At 25.5% G+C, this 20,275-nt stretch overlaps 5 protein-coding genes across 6 annotated transcripts in view; 2 read left to right on the top strand and 3 right to left on the bottom strand.

The window, feature by feature from the left end:
* Positions 1-5: 5 nt before the first annotated feature.
* LOC122860555 (serine/threonine-protein kinase VRK1-like) lies at positions 6-2,225 on the top strand. The gene is made up of 4 exons (XM_044164414.1): positions 6-391; positions 464-516; positions 586-655; positions 729-2,225. Exons 1-4 carry the CDS (start codon positions 229-231, stop codon positions 2,219-2,221), a joined length of 1,779 nt encoding a protein of 592 aa, XP_044020349.1. The 5' UTR covers positions 6-228; the 3' UTR covers positions 2,222-2,225.
* Positions 2,226-2,411: 186 nt separating this feature from the next.
* On the bottom strand, positions 2,412-5,834 carry LOC122860553 (nuclear export mediator factor NEMF homolog). Its single transcript, XM_044164412.1, has 3 exons — positions 5,649-5,834; positions 5,363-5,534; positions 2,412-5,303 (listed from the first exon to the last, which is right to left on the bottom strand). The coding sequence occupies exons 1-3, from the start codon at positions 5,702-5,704 to the stop codon at positions 2,580-2,582; spliced, it is 2,952 nt and encodes a 983-aa protein (XP_044020347.1). The 5' UTR covers positions 5,705-5,834; the 3' UTR covers positions 2,412-2,579.
* A 288-nt stretch (positions 5,835-6,122) lies between these two features.
* On the bottom strand, positions 6,123-7,042 carry LOC122860558 (40S ribosomal protein S16). Its single transcript, XM_044164417.1, has 4 exons — positions 6,951-7,042; positions 6,819-6,863; positions 6,436-6,682; positions 6,123-6,349 (listed from the first exon to the last, which is right to left on the bottom strand). The coding sequence occupies exons 1-4, from the start codon at positions 6,957-6,959 to the stop codon at positions 6,204-6,206; spliced, it is 447 nt and encodes a 148-aa protein (XP_044020352.1). The 5' UTR covers positions 6,960-7,042; the 3' UTR covers positions 6,123-6,203.
* A 25-nt stretch (positions 7,043-7,067) lies between these two features.
* Positions 7,068-9,503, top strand: LOC122860557 (probable ATP-dependent RNA helicase Dbp73D). Its single transcript, XM_044164416.1, has 6 exons — positions 7,068-7,195; positions 7,281-7,873; positions 7,967-8,179; positions 8,244-8,454; positions 8,530-8,967; positions 9,047-9,503. Exons 1-6 carry the CDS (start codon positions 7,173-7,175, stop codon positions 9,411-9,413), a joined length of 1,845 nt encoding a protein of 614 aa, XP_044020351.1. The 5' UTR covers positions 7,068-7,172; the 3' UTR covers positions 9,414-9,503.
* Positions 9,504-11,130: 1,627 nt separating this feature from the next.
* Positions 11,131-20,275, bottom strand: part of LOC122860559 (lachesin) — a 32,718-nt gene continuing 23,573 nt past the window's right edge. Inside the window, exons 2-9 of one of the 2 annotated variants that reach the window (XM_044164418.1) lie at positions 16,272-16,380; positions 13,821-13,936; positions 13,551-13,736; positions 13,056-13,245; positions 12,568-12,699; positions 12,375-12,494; positions 12,126-12,299; positions 11,131-12,060 (exon numbers count right to left, since the gene is read on the bottom strand). In XM_044164418.1, coding sequence (XP_044020353.1) covers positions 11,681-12,060; positions 12,126-12,299; positions 12,375-12,494; positions 12,568-12,699; positions 13,056-13,245; positions 13,551-13,736; positions 13,821-13,936; positions 16,272-16,353 — 1,380 coding nt within the window. In that variant the 5' untranslated portion in view covers positions 16,354-16,380 and the 3' untranslated portion in view covers positions 11,131-11,680. Of the gene's footprint in view, positions 12,061-12,125; positions 12,300-12,374; positions 12,495-12,567; positions 12,700-13,055; positions 13,246-13,550; positions 13,737-13,820; positions 13,937-14,114; positions 14,188-16,271; positions 16,381-20,275 lie in introns of those variants that run through there. The other variant, XM_044164419.1, reaches the window with a different exon arrangement.

Genomic DNA, 20,275 nt, shown 5'->3' on the forward strand with positions numbered 1-20,275 from the left:
TGTATGTGTGATTATTATTTTTTTCTGTTTTTTTACACATACAAAAATTTTGTTATCAATTTTTTTTGACACACAAATTCAAGTTAAATATTTCGAATAATAAAGATAAGGCTGGCCGATTCGCCAATTGAAAAATTCATGATTTAATTATATTGTTGAATTTAATTCAACAAGTGGCTATTGCAAAATTATTATTACCGGGATTTGTTTATTTTATAACCTCGAATAATGGCTGCCAAGGGCGGTAAAAAGGGTCCAGGTAAAAAAGGAGCAAATGGATATAAAATGCCAGATCCAATAAATGCCGGTGAAGTATTAACTGATATGGCAAAAAAACAATGGATCATCGGTAAATCCATTGGAGTTGGTGGCTTTGGAGAAATATATTCTGGTAATTATTTTTATCAAGTACTTTTACCCTTGTATTTTTTTAATTTTATTAATTTTTGTTTATTTATTTTAGCTGCACCATACTCAGGAAAATTACCAAAAGAATATCCAGCAGTTATAAAAATTGTAATTATTATTTAATAATTGAAAAAAATAATTGTAAAGTTAATTTTTGTATTATTTGTATTTTATCAGGAACCACATGGTAATGGACCATTGTTTGTTGAAATGCATTTTTATATGAGAAATTGCAAGCCAGATGACAGTAAGTTTTAATAAGCTTAATAAAAATACATTTCTAATAAATAAATGCTAATAATTGTTGTTGATATTTATAGTTGAAACTTGGAGAAAAGAAAAGAAGCTATCAGGTCTTGGAATGCCAAAATTTAATGGATCTGGAAGTCATGATTACAAAGGAACAAAATATAGATTTGTTGTTATGGATCGTTATGGTACTGATTTATGGAAATTATTTTTAGAAAATAATCGTAAATTTTCTGAACATACTGTGTATAAAATAGCAATTCAAATAATTGATGTACTTGAGTATATTCACAATAGAACATATATACATGCTGATATCAAAGGTGCAAATCTTTTGTTGGATATTAAAAATTCAAATCAAGTTTATCTTGTTGATTTTGGTCTTGCATCACATTACACAACTAAAACAGACTACAAGCTTGATCCTAAAAAAGCTCACAATGGTACTATTGAATATACAAGTCGTGATGCACATTTTGGTATACCAACAATGAGAAGTGATTTTGAAATATTGGCTTATAATATTATTCAGTGGCTTGCTGGTTCTTTGCCATGGGAAAAAAATTTAAAAGATCCATCATCTGTACAAAAACTCAAAGAAAAAGCATTTGATAATCTTAAAATTTTTTTAAAAGAATGTTTTGGTGATGATGATGTACCATCAACAATAATTAAATATATGGATTTACTTGCTCAATTAGAATTTAATGATACACCTGATTATGATCAATTTCGTGATATACTTGTTAGTGGTATTAAAAAATTAGGATACAAAGTTGATGGACCATTGATATTTAATGATGGTGGTAGTAAAAATAATGTAACAACTCAACCTGATGTTACTTTAAAGAAAACTAAAAAAACAGCTGGTACATCAAGCAGACGAAAGAGTCCAAGAGCCAGACTAGATACAAGTCCAAGTACACCATTATCCCCACCACCAGCACCATTGTTATCATCAAGAAGACCAAAACTTCCAACTACACCATCATCATCATCATCATCATCATCATTAAGAAGACCAAGAGTTCCAGTTACACCATCATCACCACCACCACCACCATCATCATCAACAACAACAACACCGTCAACAAGAAGACCAAGAATTCCAATTACACCAACAACACCAGCATCAACAAGAAGACCAAAAGTTCCAAGTACACCATCATCTCCACCAGTGTCATCTTTACTTGATGACAGTTGTGCTGGAATTGTTGTTGATAAAAAACGTGAAAAACTTAAGGATATGAGAAAAATATTGGAGTCAATTGATGATGATTCAGATACCGAATTTGACATTGTTATTACAAAAAAGAAAAATAAAATTCCAAAGTTAGATAAAAAAACACCAGAAGTTGTTGCACGAAAACAAACTGTAAGAAAAGTCAGACAAAAAGTTGTTAAAAATAACAGTGATGCTGATGATGATGATGATTTTGAGCCAGAAGTGATTTTGCCAAAGGCAACAAGAACACGTAAAGTTGCTGTTAAAAAAGTAACAACTCGTAAAAAGAAACCTGTTGAAAAAAATAATTCATCTGATGAAGACATGTTTGATGAATAAAATCATTAAATACATATATTGTGTCTGTTAAAAATATTGAGACAATAATTTAATGATATTATAAATTGTTATTTGAAAGATGTATAGACAAAAAGTCTGCTGCTGTAACAAATGTCACAATTATATTTTTGTAAATGACAAAAAAATTAAATAGTGATAGATGAACTGTTAGGTAAATTAAAAAATAAAAATTTAAATGATATTTTTGAATTTATTCTAACTGTTGAACAGTATTTACACAACTATTTTTTTATAAGAAATATCGTTACTCTTTTTTTTTCTCTTGTTTACTGTATTTTTGCTAAAATAATAAAAAATAAAAATTAATTTAATAAATTAAATCACTTGGATGAATAATTTATTTTCTAAGTTTCTGTATTTGTGGTGCACTTATTTTAACTTTTCCTGGTATATTTCTGGCAATTGTTTCATCTTTAACTGCTTTTAAAAGATCTTTTTCTCTTGGTGTTATTGTTTTGTCTTTTAAAAATACAGCAATTGCTGTTTTAGCAGCTCTACCACGTTTACCAGTACCAGGCATTAATTTAACTTTAAATTTATAATTTAATACAGTATTATAAGGTGCAATTACTGGTACTGCAAATAATAATTCATCATCCTCAAATGGTTTACCAGTTAATTGATCAAGCATATCAATATCAGGTGCTGGTCCAATATCATCATCAATTTCAGCACCACCACCACCACCTTCATTATTATCAACTTGTTTTTGTGGAATTGGTCCTTTCTTTTTAATTACTTGTTGTTTTTGTGGTAAATTTTTATTTTTTTTTCTTTTAACTTCTTTGGCAGCACCATCAGATTTTAATACTTCCATTAATAATTTTCTATCTTCTTCATCTTGATCTTTATATTTTTCTTTCATTTTCTTAAGTCTTCCTTTTTGTCCTCTTTTTAAACCACTTGTTTCTTTTTGTTGTTGTTGTTTTTTATTTTCAATTTCATTTTTTTGCATAGCTTTTACTGGTTTTTCATTTGATACACTTGATTTTTTTGCTTCAATTTTTATTGGTTTACCATCACCTAGATAAATAACAGTATCATCATCATCATCTTTATTAGTATTTTTTTTGTTATCAAGTGAATTTTTATTGTCAACAATAATTTTCATTTTTGGTCCTGATAAATCAAGTTTAATTTGTGTATCTGGAAATAATGATTTATCATCATCATCATTTTCTTCTTTAATTTCTTCCAATTTAATTTCACTTTTATCATCATCATCTTCATCTTCACCACTATCACTTTGTATTTTAATTTCTTCATCATTATCATCATCTTCTTGTGTATTTATATTTACATTTGAAATACCATCTTCTTCAACTGTCTTAACTCGTCTTTCATCTTTATGTTTTTCAATAAAACTATCTTCAAGTCTAAATAAAAATCCAAGACCCATTACAAGTTGACATGGTGGTAAATAATTTTTTTTACCACGTATCATAAATGATCCAGTTGTTAAATATTCACCAGTTGGTGCTGTTTTTGATACTTGATCATGATGTACCCACCATGCACCAGCAATGACTTTAGCTTCCCATGCAACACTGTATGCAATGGCCATTGTACCAGCTTCAGCAAGACTTTTTGGTGGTATTTGTTCACTTGTTGTATGATTTTTTATAACAAGTGAACTTGCACCAGATAAATCAGCATGTACATATACATCACCAGAACGTAAATAACGTTTAACAATAAGTTCATTTTGTTGTTGATCTCTACCACCAATAACTAAATAATTTTCAGATGTTATAAACCAGTAAAATTTTTCAAACCAATATACTTTTCTTGCTTTATTTATACTGTGTATTGTTTGTACTTCTTTTAATGTTTGTTTTGTTTTTTTTTCAGCTGATTTAAATGCTTTACCTTGTGATTCAAGTGTTTTTTGTTGTTTTTTAGCTGCACTACGTTTTTGATTATAATATTTTGTTGCATTTCCATATGCTGTTTGTTCTAAATCAATATCAACAAGCATTGATGCAATTCCTTGATGTTTATTTTTATTTTTATTTTCATCATCATCATCATCATCATCACTGTCATCAGATATATTTGCATATGGATCATTTAAAAATAATGTTATATGATTTGTTTCTAATTTTAATTTACTAATTGATTTTGCAACTATATCACCACGACTTTGTGCATTATTTATTAATTCTTGTATATCTGGCCATGCCATTTGATTTGCAATTGCACTTTGTACAGCTAATATTGCATTATCAACAAGCAATTGATTTCTTGTTATTAATTCAGCTTTTTCTTTATCAATTTCTTGATTTTTACCAAGACTCAGTAAACGTTGTTCATGATCTTTTTTAACATTTTCTAGTTTTTTAAATGCATCACGTTCTTGTTGTAGTGCTTTTAAATCTAATTTTTGTCCTTCCATTAATGAAAAATATTCATCAACAGCAGCATCAAAACTTGTAAATTCTTTGTGTGGATGATTTTTATATTGTTCAAGTATCATTGGATGAAAATCAATACTTGTCATGATAAATTCATCTTTTCCATTTTGACTTGGTTTTGATTCTTTTTTTTGTAATATAAAACCTTTTGATGTGGTGGTACTTGCTTCTTTTAATATTTTGTCTGCTGTTTCAAGAGCATCTATAAGTTTATCCATATCTTTATCAATGACAAAGCCTTTTCCAATTTTACAAGCTTGCTCAAAACCAGCTTTCAACAAAACATGATCAATTAATGCAGCACCAAATTCAACCATTGGATTTAATATTTTTTTTAATGTTTCACCTTGTTTTGCTTGAGCAATTCTTTCTTCAATTATTTCACGTGCTGGCATTGTTGTTGTATGAGCACGATCAACAGGATATTTTTCTCTAACAGCAAAACGTATTTTATCACCTTCAGTATGTGGACGAAGTATATTTAATGTTGTCATTTCATAATCAGTTAATATAATATTTCCTCTATCATAAACTTCTAAAATAACATGATATGCTGCTTCACCACTTCCAAATTGTAAATCAACAATTCTATCAGTACCAATTTGTTTCATTGACTCGAGACGTTTATTTTTTAAATGTTTTCTCATCTGAAATATATATTTTTAATAATTATAGATAATATAATTTGCAATTAATAATAAATTACCTTCATGGAAAATCCTGAAGGTGCTGTATTTTTTGGCCATTCAAATGCTGTTGTATGAATTCTGTTGCCAGATTCCAATAATAACACACATTTTTCTTCACTTCTTTGAAGACGAATTAAATATGTTCGATGATCAATATCATAAATTTGATTTACTCTCATTCCAATTAATCTTAAATATAATAAATTGATTAATTAATTAGTTTAGGTTAAAAAAAAAACTCATATTCATCAATATAAATTTCCTCTTAAAAATAATAAATACAAAAAATTAATTAAGGATTACCTTTGTAGCTCTGCTACAGAGCATACAAGATCGTAGGTATCAAATCTTGTCTTCATGATTACTTTATAGCATTACTTATCACCAGCTTAATTAATTAATTAATAAAAACGACAGATGTTTTTATCTTCTGGACCTCTTTTATTATTGGAGATGACACATACACTGTAGTTCTAGGTTAGAATGCCTAAATCTTTTTTTTTTTATATTTTTGATGACGTCAATTTATTCAATTACTCAATTTTTTTTTTTCACATTGTTTATGAACTTATCATTATATGACTGTATAGACTAGTTTTTTTTTTTAAATAATTTAAACTTTATAATATATTGCTAAATAATTAAAGCCAATTGTTGTATCTAATAGTTGAATGATTGTTTAATTGACAAACAAAATATTAAAATCAATTCTAGTCTAGGATAGTATGCTACTGAATAAATTAATTCAAGTAAATAAACACATAAACAAATTAAATATTCAATTTTTTTTTAAATTTTTATTATTTTTTATTTTAATCGCATGACAAAGCATGTAATAATATACAAAAAAAAACGTGATTAACGGTATGACTTTTGGTAACGTGCACGAGCACCTGGACCACCGAATTTTTTTGGTTCACATCTTCTTGGATCAGCAACAAGAAGTGTACGATCGTATTGGATGAGAATGTCTTTGACTTCCTTTTTGGATGCCTCATCAACGTCTGTAGAAAAAATAAATGAACAAAAAATATAAATACCTATAATTTATCAAATTGTTATTTTGTTTAAGCTAAAAAATGATACATACATTTCTGGTAGTAAGCAACAAGTGCCTTGGAGATGGCTTGTCTGATGGCATAAATTTGAGCTACATGACCACCACCATTGACACGAACTCTCATGTCAACACCAGCGAACTTTTCTTTGCCAAGAAGAAGGATTGGTTCCTGGAGTTTATATTGGAGAACCTTTGGTTCAAACTGTTCAAGTGGTTTTCCATTGACCTTCAAAAGTCCACGACCACGTTTGCAATAAGCAACTGCAGTTGCAGTTTTCTATATTAAACAAAAATTAATAAAAATATCACATTAATATTTTATCCATCATGTGGTTGGCGGTATATCATCATCATATTGGAGGTTACACACGCGTTCATTACTCATATAATTTATTAAATAAATAATAACTCACTTTACGTCCGAAGACTTGAACGGATTGGATCGGTTCCTTTTGTTTCTGTAATTTAAATATAAAATATATATTATTTATTGTTTATTTATAATTCAATTATTGTTTTAAAATTAATAAACTTTTAACACACACCTTCTGCATATTGACGAGCTCGTAGCGAAAAGAGATCAAAAAAGAAGGTGTCTGCCAAAGGTACTAAAAAAACTCCACCATCTTTTTTAACTATAGTTTGTGTAATTGTCAGCGCCATTTTCAGTATCAACACAAACTATATCAAAATTTAATTAATAATTAATTGTCAATGTTTACCACGTGAATCTATTTGTGTTAGGTTATAAAAAAATTAAATTAAACATGGAATTATTTATTGTTAACAGGTAAATAAACAAATACTTGAATTGTAAATATTTATTTAATCAAAAAGCTCTTATTTTTAATAACAATAATAATTTTTATTTCTAGATGTGATGGTGATGATAATGTTGAGGATGATAAAAAAACAAAAGATCAATCACAAGATCATTTATCAGAATTATTTAAAAAAATTGAAGAAAGAAAAAAACTCAAAGAAAAAACATCAAAAAAATTTAAAACTAATGAAACATCAATTGTTGATAAAAATTTGAAAAACTTATCATTAAAAAATAATACAATTAATGATGATAATGATGATACAAAAAAAATAAAACTTGAAAATGATGCTAGCGATATTAAATTAACATTAGAAAATAATGACGATGATAAAAAAATAAAAAATGATGATTTTATGGTACTTGGTGTTGCACAAAATAAAAAAAGACAAATAGTTAAAAGAGTATTACCAAAATGGCTAGCAAATCCAGAAATAATATCAGCCAATTTGAGTACTGGTTTGTCATTGGATAATTTTGATGATAAATTAGATATTAAATTAATAAATACATTAAAATTAAATGGAGTTGAAAAATTATTTCCTGTACAAGAAAGTCTAATAAATTGGATGAATAAATGTAAAAATGATCGTAAAATGGGATATTGGCCAAGAGACACATGTGTATCAGCTCCAACTGGAAGTGGTAATTATCAATAAAAACAATTATCATTATTATTATTCTTGCTAATTTTAAAACAAAAAAAAATTGATTAATTAATTTATATTTTAATTTAAGGAAAAACATTGGCATATGTTTTACCAATAATTGATCAATTACAACAGAGGTTTGTTCGTGAAGTGAGATGCTTGGTGGTGCTACCAGTTAAAGAATTGGCATTACAAGTATTTAAAGTTATGCAAACATATGCAGGACCAACTGATTTGAGAGTTGGTTTGGTATCTGGAACAGTATCATTTGAAACTGAACAAATGAATCTTGTTAAAAAAAGTATGTTTATTCAATTAAATTAATCAATATTTTTGTTAATAATAATTGTTTTATTTTTATATAGCTCAAAATGGAGAATACATAAGTAAAGTTGACATTGTTATTGCAACACCTGGAAGACTTGTTGATCATATTGAAAAAACAAAAGGTTTTTCATTATTAAATTTGGAATTTTTAATAATTGATGAAGCTGATAGAACAACTGAATGGCTTAAATATATTCCAGAACCACATAGATCACCACCATTGTTGAATATTAAAAATATAAAATCATGGTAAGTTAATTTACATTTACATTGTTTAACATATTGATTTAATTAACATAAATTTTTCGATATTTTAAAATGCAGTAAAATACCACCAGCTCAAAAATTATTATTCAGTGCAACACTATCACAAGATCCAGAAAAATTAAGTCGTCTTGGTCTTTTTCAACCAATTCTATTTACATCAGTTGTTATAACTGATCGTGATGAGGATGTTGATTTAGATAAAGAAGTTGGTGATTTTATTGGTCGTTATACAAGTCCACAAGAATTAACTGAGCGTGCTGTTGAATGTCAACCAGAATATAAACCAGTTGCACTTGTTAAATTAATAACATCTGAGGATAAAATTGAAAAAACTCTTGTATTTACAAATTCAGGTGAATCTGCTCATAGACTAGCAATACTTGTTGGTTTATTATTATCTCAAAAAAATATTATTGTTGATGAATTATCAGCCCAATTATCACCAAAACAACGTACTGAAGTTTTAGATAAATTTAAAAATGGTCAAATTCAAGTGTAAGTATCATGAAAAAAATAAATATTAAATAGATTAAAATTGTGAATTGATTAATGTTTATGTAAATTTAATCAACAGGTTGATAAGTTCCGATGCTTTGGCTAGAGGAGTGGATATTGCTGGTGTTAAATTAGTTGTCTCGTATGATCTTCCAAAGCACATAAAGGGATATATTCATCGTGTTGGTAGAACAGGACGTGCTGGATTACCTGGTACAGCAATTTCAATACTTACATCCAATCAAGTCAGTGCTTATACACGAATGCTTACATCTGCCCACAAAGCATTCTCTGCTGTTGAACAAATTCAATCATTAGATACATATGCTGAATCTATTGATTATCAATTGCATGTTGAGAAACTCAAAGATATTATTGAAAACCAAGCAATCAAAGTGGCTGATAAAATTAAATCTGCCAAGCGAAAACATACTGCTAAAAATTAAAATATCATTTCTTTTTTTTTCTCTTGATAATAAAATCAATAATTATATATGATTTTTTTTTTTTTATGTAAATAAATTTTGATTATACAATGAACTTGTTTTTTTTTTTTTTTCAACATCATTTTTTGGGATTTAAAATAATTAAATTGATATAACATCGATAATAACATTTTATTGTCTTGATTACTAATAGTTACTGTATCGTTGTACATGATTTTTTTAAAATTTTTTACATCATCCTGGTTTTATATTTTAAATATAATTTTAATCACTAACAAAGGCAGATTATTTACAAATTTATTTATAAAAGATAAACGGTATTATTAATATTATTATTATTTATCAGTAACAATGGATACATAACTATAATTATTAATTTATTGCATATCTTTGATTTCACAATTTCTTATATTGCTAAAACACTTTTATTTATTTTTTTTTTTAAATGAAAAAAAAAAAAAAAAATATTATTTATCGTCGCACAGATATGTATTCAAATACCAATTTATTTATTAATTTTTTTTTCCTTTCGCTTTATTAATTTGTAGAATTATTAAAAAAAAAAAAAAAAGTTTACTGTCGACAATTTTTCGTTGCTTTGCGAAGTTTATTTCTGCTTCTCAAATTATATACCTATATATACCTATATATTTTATTTTTTGATTTGTTTTTTAAAATTTGTTTTTACACGTTATAAAATCTACATTCTGTATGGTCGCATTGAGCTAAAATTCAGCATCAATGGTCTTTCTCAGTTATCCTTTATCTCAAACTTTATTTTGTTTTTTTTTTTTATTTACATTTTATTGTTATTAATTTTTTTTAGCAATATATACAGACATCAAACGTGGTCCTGTGCAATTCATATGTGTCGTTTTTATATATTAATAATTAATCAACAAAAAAGTCTGACTTTAAAGCAAAAAACATTTCGTATCATAATTATCTTTTGAATTCACTTTTTTTTTTGTTTTTTACAAATTTTACATATACAATTAAAACTTTTCCACAATTTTTTAACATGAGTATCTTTTCACGACATGCACCATTGAATTTTTCAATTTTTCACATGCAATTAATTTTTTTATCAACTTTAATTATATATTTTTAATTGAAAAAAAAAAAAAATATATACATCTCACAGATGAACGCACATATTTTTGCTAAAAAATGTTCTACAATTTTTACAATTTACTTTTTTTTTGTAAAATAAAATAAACAAAAATTTCTGCACCTTATTAGTATTATTACTTATTAATATAAATAAAATGATATATAAATATTTATCAAAGCCATTTTATTAGCTCGATGTGTAGTCATTCAAACTTGATTCAACATTATTATTATTATTATTATTTTAATATTATTTATTGTCGTAACTCCTGTGCCACACCATATATTATATTTTTATGGTCTAAATGGAATAACTAATTTTTTTCTTTTTTAATTAAATTTAAAATTAACATATAATGACATGATGCTGCCAGTTGATTGTTATTATATTTATTTTTATGTTTGATTTTAAGTTTTTTATTAAAATTTTTATTTTTTTAATTTTTAATGTTGAGTACTTAACAAAACAGCCTCATTTAAACTAGACGTACTATTAATCCCCATATCCATATATTTCTATTATAAATAATTAATAAAAGGAAGACATTTAAAAATTTAAGACATATTTTTTAATTTATCATATTTTTTTAATTTATAAAAATTCTTTGTTTTATTTTTTTTTTTGTTGTATATTTCTGCTCGAAATATAAAAGCATTAATTCATTAAAATCATTATTTGGGTTAATAATGATATTACAAATTAGCCAATCAAATTATTGACCTTAAAATAACTTTTTAAAATTATTCAAAAATTTTCATTCAAATTTAATCAGTGAAAAAAAATCATTTAACAATATTAATAATTATTTAAAAAAAATTAAATATACAATATGGGCCCCGTACATATTATTATTAATATAAGCCCGCATTGAATTTTCCTAATTACACGCCAATTTAATAATAATGATACTTGAAAATTTAATTTTCAATGTTCATTATTGTTTTGATGATACCACTCGACATATTATTATTATCTCATTGTCATAAATGAATATAAAATAAAATTATTTAAAAATATGTTTAATGTGTTTGTGTGTATCAATATATATATACTTGACGATAAAATTTATCTGAATAACAATAAATTAAACATAAATTCATACATTTATAATTTATCATGTTTTTTTTTGTTTTTTAAATATAGCTATATATTTTTATAACGCATGAAATGTTGTTAATAAAATGATAAAAAATATTGTTGCTAATGAAGTACATAATCTTTGACAATTTGATGCTAATACAACCCATGGTGGTGACATTGATGGTGATATTAATGGTCTTTCTGTTTTATGTCCTGTTTTTGTACTACCACCACCATTTATTATCTGAGTTGTTCCAAAATAATCATTACCATTTAAATAATTGTTATTGTTATTATTATTATTATTATCGTCATTATTATTATTGTTGTTATTATTATTATCATATGGTCGACGATTTAATTTTTTTTTATTATGTTGAATTTTTTTACGTACTTTTGTATCTTGATTTTTTTGTATTGATCCTGGTGTTGTTTCCTCAACTAATTCTAATTCTATTGAAAAGAAAAAACATTGTAAAAAAAACTAAATTTTAGCTTTTTTTTTTTTTGTTTCTTACCTTGTAAACGTACAACAGCTTCAGCTTTACCAAGTGCATTAACTGATGCACATACATATCCACCAAAATCTTTTTTTTTTTCTAAATTAATAACAGTTAAATTCATTTGCCATGAATAATCATTTTGTTGAAATTCTGTCATAATGTATTTTGGACCAGGCAATAATTTGTCACCTGTTGATATTTATTGTTTTTAAATTGATTTATATGTATAAAAAAATAGAGTGTTTAAATAATTTAATTTCATACCATTTTCTTTGTACCACGTATTCATTGCTCGTGGTGATGCTTCAACTGAGCATTGAATTGTGACGTTTCTATTAATTGGAGCACCCACGAGTTGATTCGTAACTTTAATTACCGGTGGAACTAATTTTTCAAAGTAAATAAAAATTTAATTTTATTCATTGATTTATTTTTTTTTTCTATTTGAAATACTTACAATGCACTTGTACGGAATATCTTTTACTTATTGTTGGAGGTACACCATTACTGGCAATACAAAGATATGTACCCATTTCTTGTCGTAGTACACCAGTTAAATTCAGAGTTTCACCATCGTAATTTTTAACGACTGTAAAATAAAATGAAAAATATAGGTATATACTTACACAATAAAATAAACTGTTAAATATTTTCAATTATATATATAATTTAATGATTTATCGAAATAATTTAAAATTTTTCAAGAAATTAAACTTAAAATCATTTATACGCATATAATATAGGTACCTATAGTTAATGATTTTATAAAGAAAATTAGAGTTTCAAAAACTTTTGCAACAAGGTTGTCTTGACAACGCCAATTTTCGAATAAAGTTTGTCCAGGTGGTGTAAATGGTTCACTAAATTGCACGTGCAATACTTATTCTTAAATTGAAATAAAAACATATATAGAAAAATAATAATGTAAAATTTAATTTTATTTACCAAGTTTTTCTCTAGATTCATCACGCAAAGTAATATTTCCACCGTCTTCTCTACGCCACGTAACTGTTGGCTGTGGTATTCCAGTTGAAACACAACGCAATTTAATATTACCTCGTTCTTGAGTAACTAGACCGTCTGATGACTCTTCGTCCATTATGTCCGGTGGTATTTGTACAACCATGTGGCCCATCTTGAAATTTTAAAATTATTTTTCATTACAATTAACTTTCGTATACACGAAAATATTTTATTTTATTTTTTCATTATACATATAAAAGTAACAGAGCACTGTAATTGCACTGTCAGGACAAGTTAATTTATTACTTGTCGAAAAAAAAAAGAAATTTTAAATAAAAAAAAAAGCAGTAGCAAATTCGTTGCTGTACCTAAAGTATCTAAAGTACTCAAAGTAACTAAAGTAAATTTTGTTTTTGTTTTAAAGTTAATTATTTGAAAAAAAAAAAAAAAAAAAAGGGAAATAGTGGAAAAACTCACTTGACTTCTCATTGGATCTGTATTGACCTGACACATATAAGTACCAGAATCATTTTTTTGTACATTTGCAACATGAAGTTTCCATGTGTTATGACCATTGTGAGTTACTGATAATCTTGGATTGTGCGTTACCATGTGTGTATGAATTGCAAGAATTGCACGTGAATCAGATTTTATCCATGCAACCTTTAAATATTATATATAAACATTTATTTTAAAAGAGCTTTATTTTGATGATTTAATTGAATTTTTTTTTTTTTTTTTTTTTACCTTGTACGCTTGCAAATGATTAACAACACATGTAAAAAAAACATCACGACCCTGTGTCACTGTATGATTCTCCAGTGGTGCCAAAAATTCAGGCATCACATCAATAACACTTTGACCTGTAAAATTATAAAATAAATTATATATTTTTTTAAACAATATAATAAAAATAAAAATAAAATAAACTTTATTGAAGTAAAAAAATAAAAAAAATAAATAATACAAAGAATTTGTAATAAAAAATTTATAATAATATATATAAGTGAGATTGAATTGAAGCATGAAATAAAGTCAGACCATATGCTTGTGAATTCCATCAAATTCTTGTATGCACTAGTATCCAAAGATTGAAGCACGAATGAAAAAGTTAAGTGTATGAGAGTGAAAGAGAGAAAATGAGATTGCAAGAGGGGAGCCGATAAATGGAAAAATTCTTGACTCTGAATCGTAATCCAGCCGGGAAATGTCGTTTTCATGGGGAGCTTTTATAGCTTGGCCAGAGGCACGCAAGGAATTCTAATTTGGCAGGGCCTCATCCACTTTCCGCGGCTCTTATCGCTTTTTTTATTTTTTATCTTTTTTTTATACATTTTATTTTTTACTTAACTTTTTGCACACCCTTCAAAGTGCCAACGAATATATATATATATATTTACGACATGAAAATATATCAAAGTAGAGGTCAAGGTACATAATATTTCCTCAATAATTTAAACTCACTTTTCAATTGTATCATATGACATTTTTATTCTATTATAAAGAAAAAAAAAAGAAACATTTTATTTTGTCCTAAAATAAATTTAAAGTTTGAAATTTATTTATTCAAATATTCATTAATTAATAGAGCTTTCAAAAAAAAAAAAAAAATTAAATTAAATTATTTATATATTTATTAAGAAGCAAACTTTAAGTACATTTATTTATTTTTTTTTATATTAAAATAAGAAAAATTGATTTATTTGTAAAAAAAAAAAAAAAAAATTAATTTTATCTTTATATTTTCTGCTGAGGAAAAGGAACTAAATAAATATGCAAATTTATCAAAGACGATATAAAATTGTGTGAGTTTATCAAACTATAAATTATCAACTGGTGCAACACAAGGACAAAAGAAGAGAATGGAGAATTGTTGAAAAAAAATAAATAAAAAAAAATCAAGTCGTCAGCATAATCTTTTTCTTCTTACTTATTCTCGGTTATATTGACTTTTATTTTATTTATTTATTTATTTTTTATCAAGATGATACCGAGAATATATATATTGAGTCTAGTCAATATCTTGTCTCTGTTTATATTTGCATCTTTGAATTTTACTTTTCTTCAAGGATTCATTCTCGACCATATACAATAAGCCTTTTTCTTTTTTTCATCACTCTTCTTCATCCACCAACAAATACTGAATTTATTCTCTACTTCTAGTAGTCTCTCAACATTCGACTCTGAGTTTGTCTGTTTCTTTGATCGTTTTATACTTTTATTCAATACTACACTACTTTTTGCATGTGAAAACTAGACTTGGATATCGTATTCTATCCAACAGTAACTGCAAAAAGAATCAAGTAAAGAAAAAAAAACAAACAAATGTCAAAAAACTAGAAAAAAAAAATGAAAATAAACTTGTTCCAACTTTTGTTGAAGAAATCCTTCACGTGACGCGGTTTTTCAACTAAAAAAAAAATAAAAAATAAAATAAAAAGGAAAAAAAAAGAAAATCTTTTTGATACACATAGTTTATAATGCTTCTATTTTATCTAATTTTTTTTTATTTTTACACCAAACTACTAGGTGTGTATACATTGTGCATGTGAATATCTCAAAAATGTACTCAAGTAGAAAAAGAAATAAAAAAAAAACGAGCAAGTAGATGTGTCACGTATGTAGCTTGAAAAATATGATAAAAATATTTATAAATAAATAAGTTGCGCGTCTTGTATGATTTCATTGAAGATAAAAGTGTATAGTAATTTTTTTTGCTTCAATGAAGAATAAGACAATAAGCAAGTTGTAGTATATTGTCACACGTATGTTGTGATATTTTTCAGTGAAAAAAAAAGAAAATATTTATTTGAGATATAAACGGGGGTCGTAGTGGATTACTTCAGAATGGATATACAAAGGTAATACATCGTATCGGACTCTGGGGGTTTGTTGAATCCACTTAAATCCAGCATGATTTAGTTAGACGCCCGCCAACCAAATATATACTTGTTTTGTTTCTGCAGCACCATTCAAATCCTTGTACATTCAAGGAATTACGTATTTAACAAAGATAAATATATTGAATGAAATTTTAAATAAAAAGTAGATCCCCACACAATTGCCGAATGATTGCTCATGTCAAAAAGCAATTTAAATATACACGATTTGTTCTTGATGCTTATTTAACAATTTAATAGTTTTATATCTATGTTATTCATCTTGATATAATTAAGTATATTTATATTTTCAACTTACATGATCCAAGATTAATTAAGACAGCAAGCAATGCTGTCAATTTTATGCCTTCCATTAATTTTTTAAAATGACTCTTAATCATTTTAGGTATATAAATACTCTAGGATATCTGTAATTATAGAAAAATTATTTTGATTAATTAATTTGTTCATTATTGTCAAGTTTATTTATTTTATTGAATTTTCTTTGAAAAAAATAATATAATAATTGTACTTTTGATTTATAAATTTTTCAATTTCATTTAATTCCGGTGTTTGAATTTCTACAAATCGCTAAAATTTCTGAGCTTTCAGATTCTTTAATCCGTTTGCGGATCAGATCAATCGACTTGGAGATACATAGACGTTTGAAGTTAAAGCCGGAAATAGAAAATTGGTTGTAGGAGATAAAAATTTATCAGGAAAAAAAAAAAAAAAAATGATAATAATTTTTACAAATGTTTGAATTGTTACTGTGATATTTGATGTGAAAATAATTTGGTATATAAAAAAAATCGCAATAAATACATCTATATATGAAAAGACATAAAGGCAATTTAAATTTACATCAAATTCATTTTAAAATTTAAACCTTTCAATATATATTTAATAATTTATTATGAATTTTATTTTTTTATCATTGAACTTTAACTATATATTCTAATCAAACTTTATATCCATTCGCAACACGAAAAAATTTTTTTGCAACGTCAACGAAAATATAAAATCACATGACCATCTGACAATCTCTATTGTTTCTTTTTGATTTAAAAAAAAATTTATGATCTATTTTAAAAAATAGTATTATTAGTTTTTCTCGTGAATATCAGATTGGATAAAAAACTAAAGAAAAATAAAATTTTTCAAAGTTTGAATACAGATGAGTATATATAAAACTATCGACCATCGATATGTGTCCAATGAAAAGTTCAAGTTTTTTTATTATTATTATCAGTTGCAATGAATTTTTAAAATGGGAATTTTTAGTGGCCTAGACCAGTTGTGTGTTGGATGTATAAATATACATGTTTGTATAAATGTGAGATAGATATTTTATTATTTTTTTCATTCTCGTCACCCTTCAGTGATTTAACCATCACACAAGAATATTTTCCAATATTCACACTACCACAAAATTATATTTATACATGCACAGTGCCTTCAGTCATTTCACCATTTTACATATACATACATCTATATTTTGAATACCATAAGTCATGAATTTCACAGTATGAATGTATGCATGAGATAGCAACTTTATATGCTTTATGCATCGAACGTGAACTGATAAGAAGTGGCTCAACAACAATAAAAAATAAAAATAAAAAAAACATTTATTATTATTTTTGATCAGTCGTTTATAGGCTATAGCTTCAATCACATTCACTAAAACTATTATATACATTATATCTTTATCAAAAATCTCTTATTCGCTCTTGTGTATATTATTATTATGTATTAAATATATGTCTTTTAATTTACGTAATTAATCACTTGAACAAATTCGACATATATTGCGGGACATGAATTTATTGATGAATAGATTTTACTTTGTTTTTATATTTTTTGATTTCATTCTGCTATTTGCTTATATTTATATATAAAATATAATGTTTTTTTTTGTTTTCATTATTCATGCATATAGTGACTGATTGATGAAAAATCACTTCAGTGATCTGTAAATGATTCGTCGGTATGAGGAGGCAGGTTGGTTGGTTGGCTGGTTGATGGAAAATAGGTGGATTCTCATGTGCACACAAATATCAAGCTCTCTTACAATATAATATCAAAGTGAAGAACGAATTTATTCATTCAATAATTTATTGGTCATTGAATATATATATTTTTCACTTTTATTTTTTTTCTATGGTATATAGCATCTTTACGTTATTTGGTTTACCGTTTTATCGTTGTCATAAAATGACTTTAAGCCACACACACACACACACAATTTTCCATTTATTCATTATTATTTTTTATTTATTATTTTATTATTTTATCCTATTATTACAATTTTATTATTCTATGTAACTCAGACACAATTTATTATTCTTTTCATCTTATTATTCTTGTTTTCTCTTCTCTTCTCTTTTTTTTCTTTTTTTTTTTTTATTGAAGGGACGTGAAAGAGAAAGAGCAAGAATGAAAATCTGCTGGCTTTAGTTTTATAACTAAATTTCCACGACATTTACCATCACCCTTAATGGATGCTATAGTCGAAAAAATAAAAAATAAAATAGATGAGAGAAGATGGTGAGAAAAAAAGATGGAATTATTTCAAAAAAAGTAAATAAAAATGCTATTGGTAGATTATTATTTGTCTCAAGAATGAAAGTGAATCAGAGTAAATATATATAAATATTGCTTCAATGGAAAAATTAATGTTTTTGTATATACATACATATACTCACTTTTGTGCTATATAAAAAAAGGAAAAAAAAATTATAAATAAAAAACAATGAGAAGAGTAGAAAATAAATTCAAAAGTACTCAGATTATGGTAAAATCAAAAGTGTATTTCAAAAAGATGTTTGACAATCATTCTGCACTTAATATATTTATTTTTATTTCAATTTCTCAAAGTTTTTATTTATTTATTTATTTTATATTTTATAGGACGCAAGAAACTTTTTATATTATACTTTCAAATGACATTATTTACAAATTTTTATAACGATAAAAAAAACAATCACACTCTCTTGTTTAATAAGGGTATTTGTACGTGCCCAAGTACTCTCGGTTTGGATATTATTTTTTCGATAATTTTAAGTTATGATTTTTAAAAAAATATATATTTTTTTTTCTGGCAAATGACTTGTTTATTCCTTCCCAAGATTCTCAGAGATATTGTATAAATTTATTAATCATAAAAAAACTTGTGTCTATAATTGACTTGAAAAATAACTTGATTATATTTTTCTAGTGCTTACTTTTATTTATTTTTAATTCGTTGATAAATTACTCAAGTTTATTACTAAATTTTTCAACTATTTTTCAAAATAAAAAACTGACCATTATTTATTGTTTTTTTATTTATTGATCATACTTTATGTCATGTATATTATAACTTGGTAAATATGTGCAAAGTTTTTGAATGAATAAAAATAAAAAAGGTGAAATTTGTATGCACAGAGTGTAAAGTAGTAACATGTTTTCTCTATCAGAGGGCAATCTCGTGGCAAGAAATAACAGGGACCACTATTACTCTATAGAAAAGCAGCCTATCCCTACTATTTTCAAATATTTCATACACACATTTTCATAATATTATTGTTACATTCATGTGACATTTTCTCTTTATATATATATTTAATATACACACTTGCTCGTATGATAAATCCTTCATTTTTTTTCATGTCAGCAAAATTTGAGATGAATATATATCCAGACCATGTCAAAAAAAAATATTCAATAAAAAAAAAGAGATTTAGATTTTTTACATGTTGGCTAATATTATCATTTTAAATGAAAAAAAATATAAAACAAAGTTATGAGAACTATATAGGAAAATTGAAATAATATATTTTTTTTTAATTTAATTTAAATTTTAAATTCAACTCAAGTGGACATGATAAAATTTTAAGTAGAATTATAATATATCAGTTTAAATGAAGTTTAAGTGTATGAGTATATACACTAATAATAATAATTATGCAAAGAATAACAAGTGATATTATTTGCTCTTCACCAATAATATACATGTATATCGCCATTTAACCATATTTTCTCCTTTCTTTTGCTCTATATATAAAACTTGAAAAAATAATAAATTCAAGTGTACGAAAAGCAAACGCAAAAAAAAAAAAAAAAAAAAATCGACGAATATAATCCATATAAAGTTGACATGAATTTTAAAAAGTCATAATTCAAGTTCAATATATCATATGAAATTATCTGTTGGTATACATTTTAAATAAATATCTTGAATTTTCATAAAGTAAAAAAATTCATATTTATATAAATCACAACTTCCCCCAGGCAAATACTTTCAAACACATGTTGAATTAAAATAATATGTCAATTTTA

The sequence above is a fragment of the Aphidius gifuensis genome, linkage group LG1 (assembly GCF_014905175.1).
Source record: "Aphidius gifuensis isolate YNYX2018 linkage group LG1, ASM1490517v1, whole genome shotgun sequence".
Taxonomy (NCBI): Eukaryota; Metazoa; Arthropoda; class Insecta; order Hymenoptera; family Braconidae; genus Aphidius; species Aphidius gifuensis.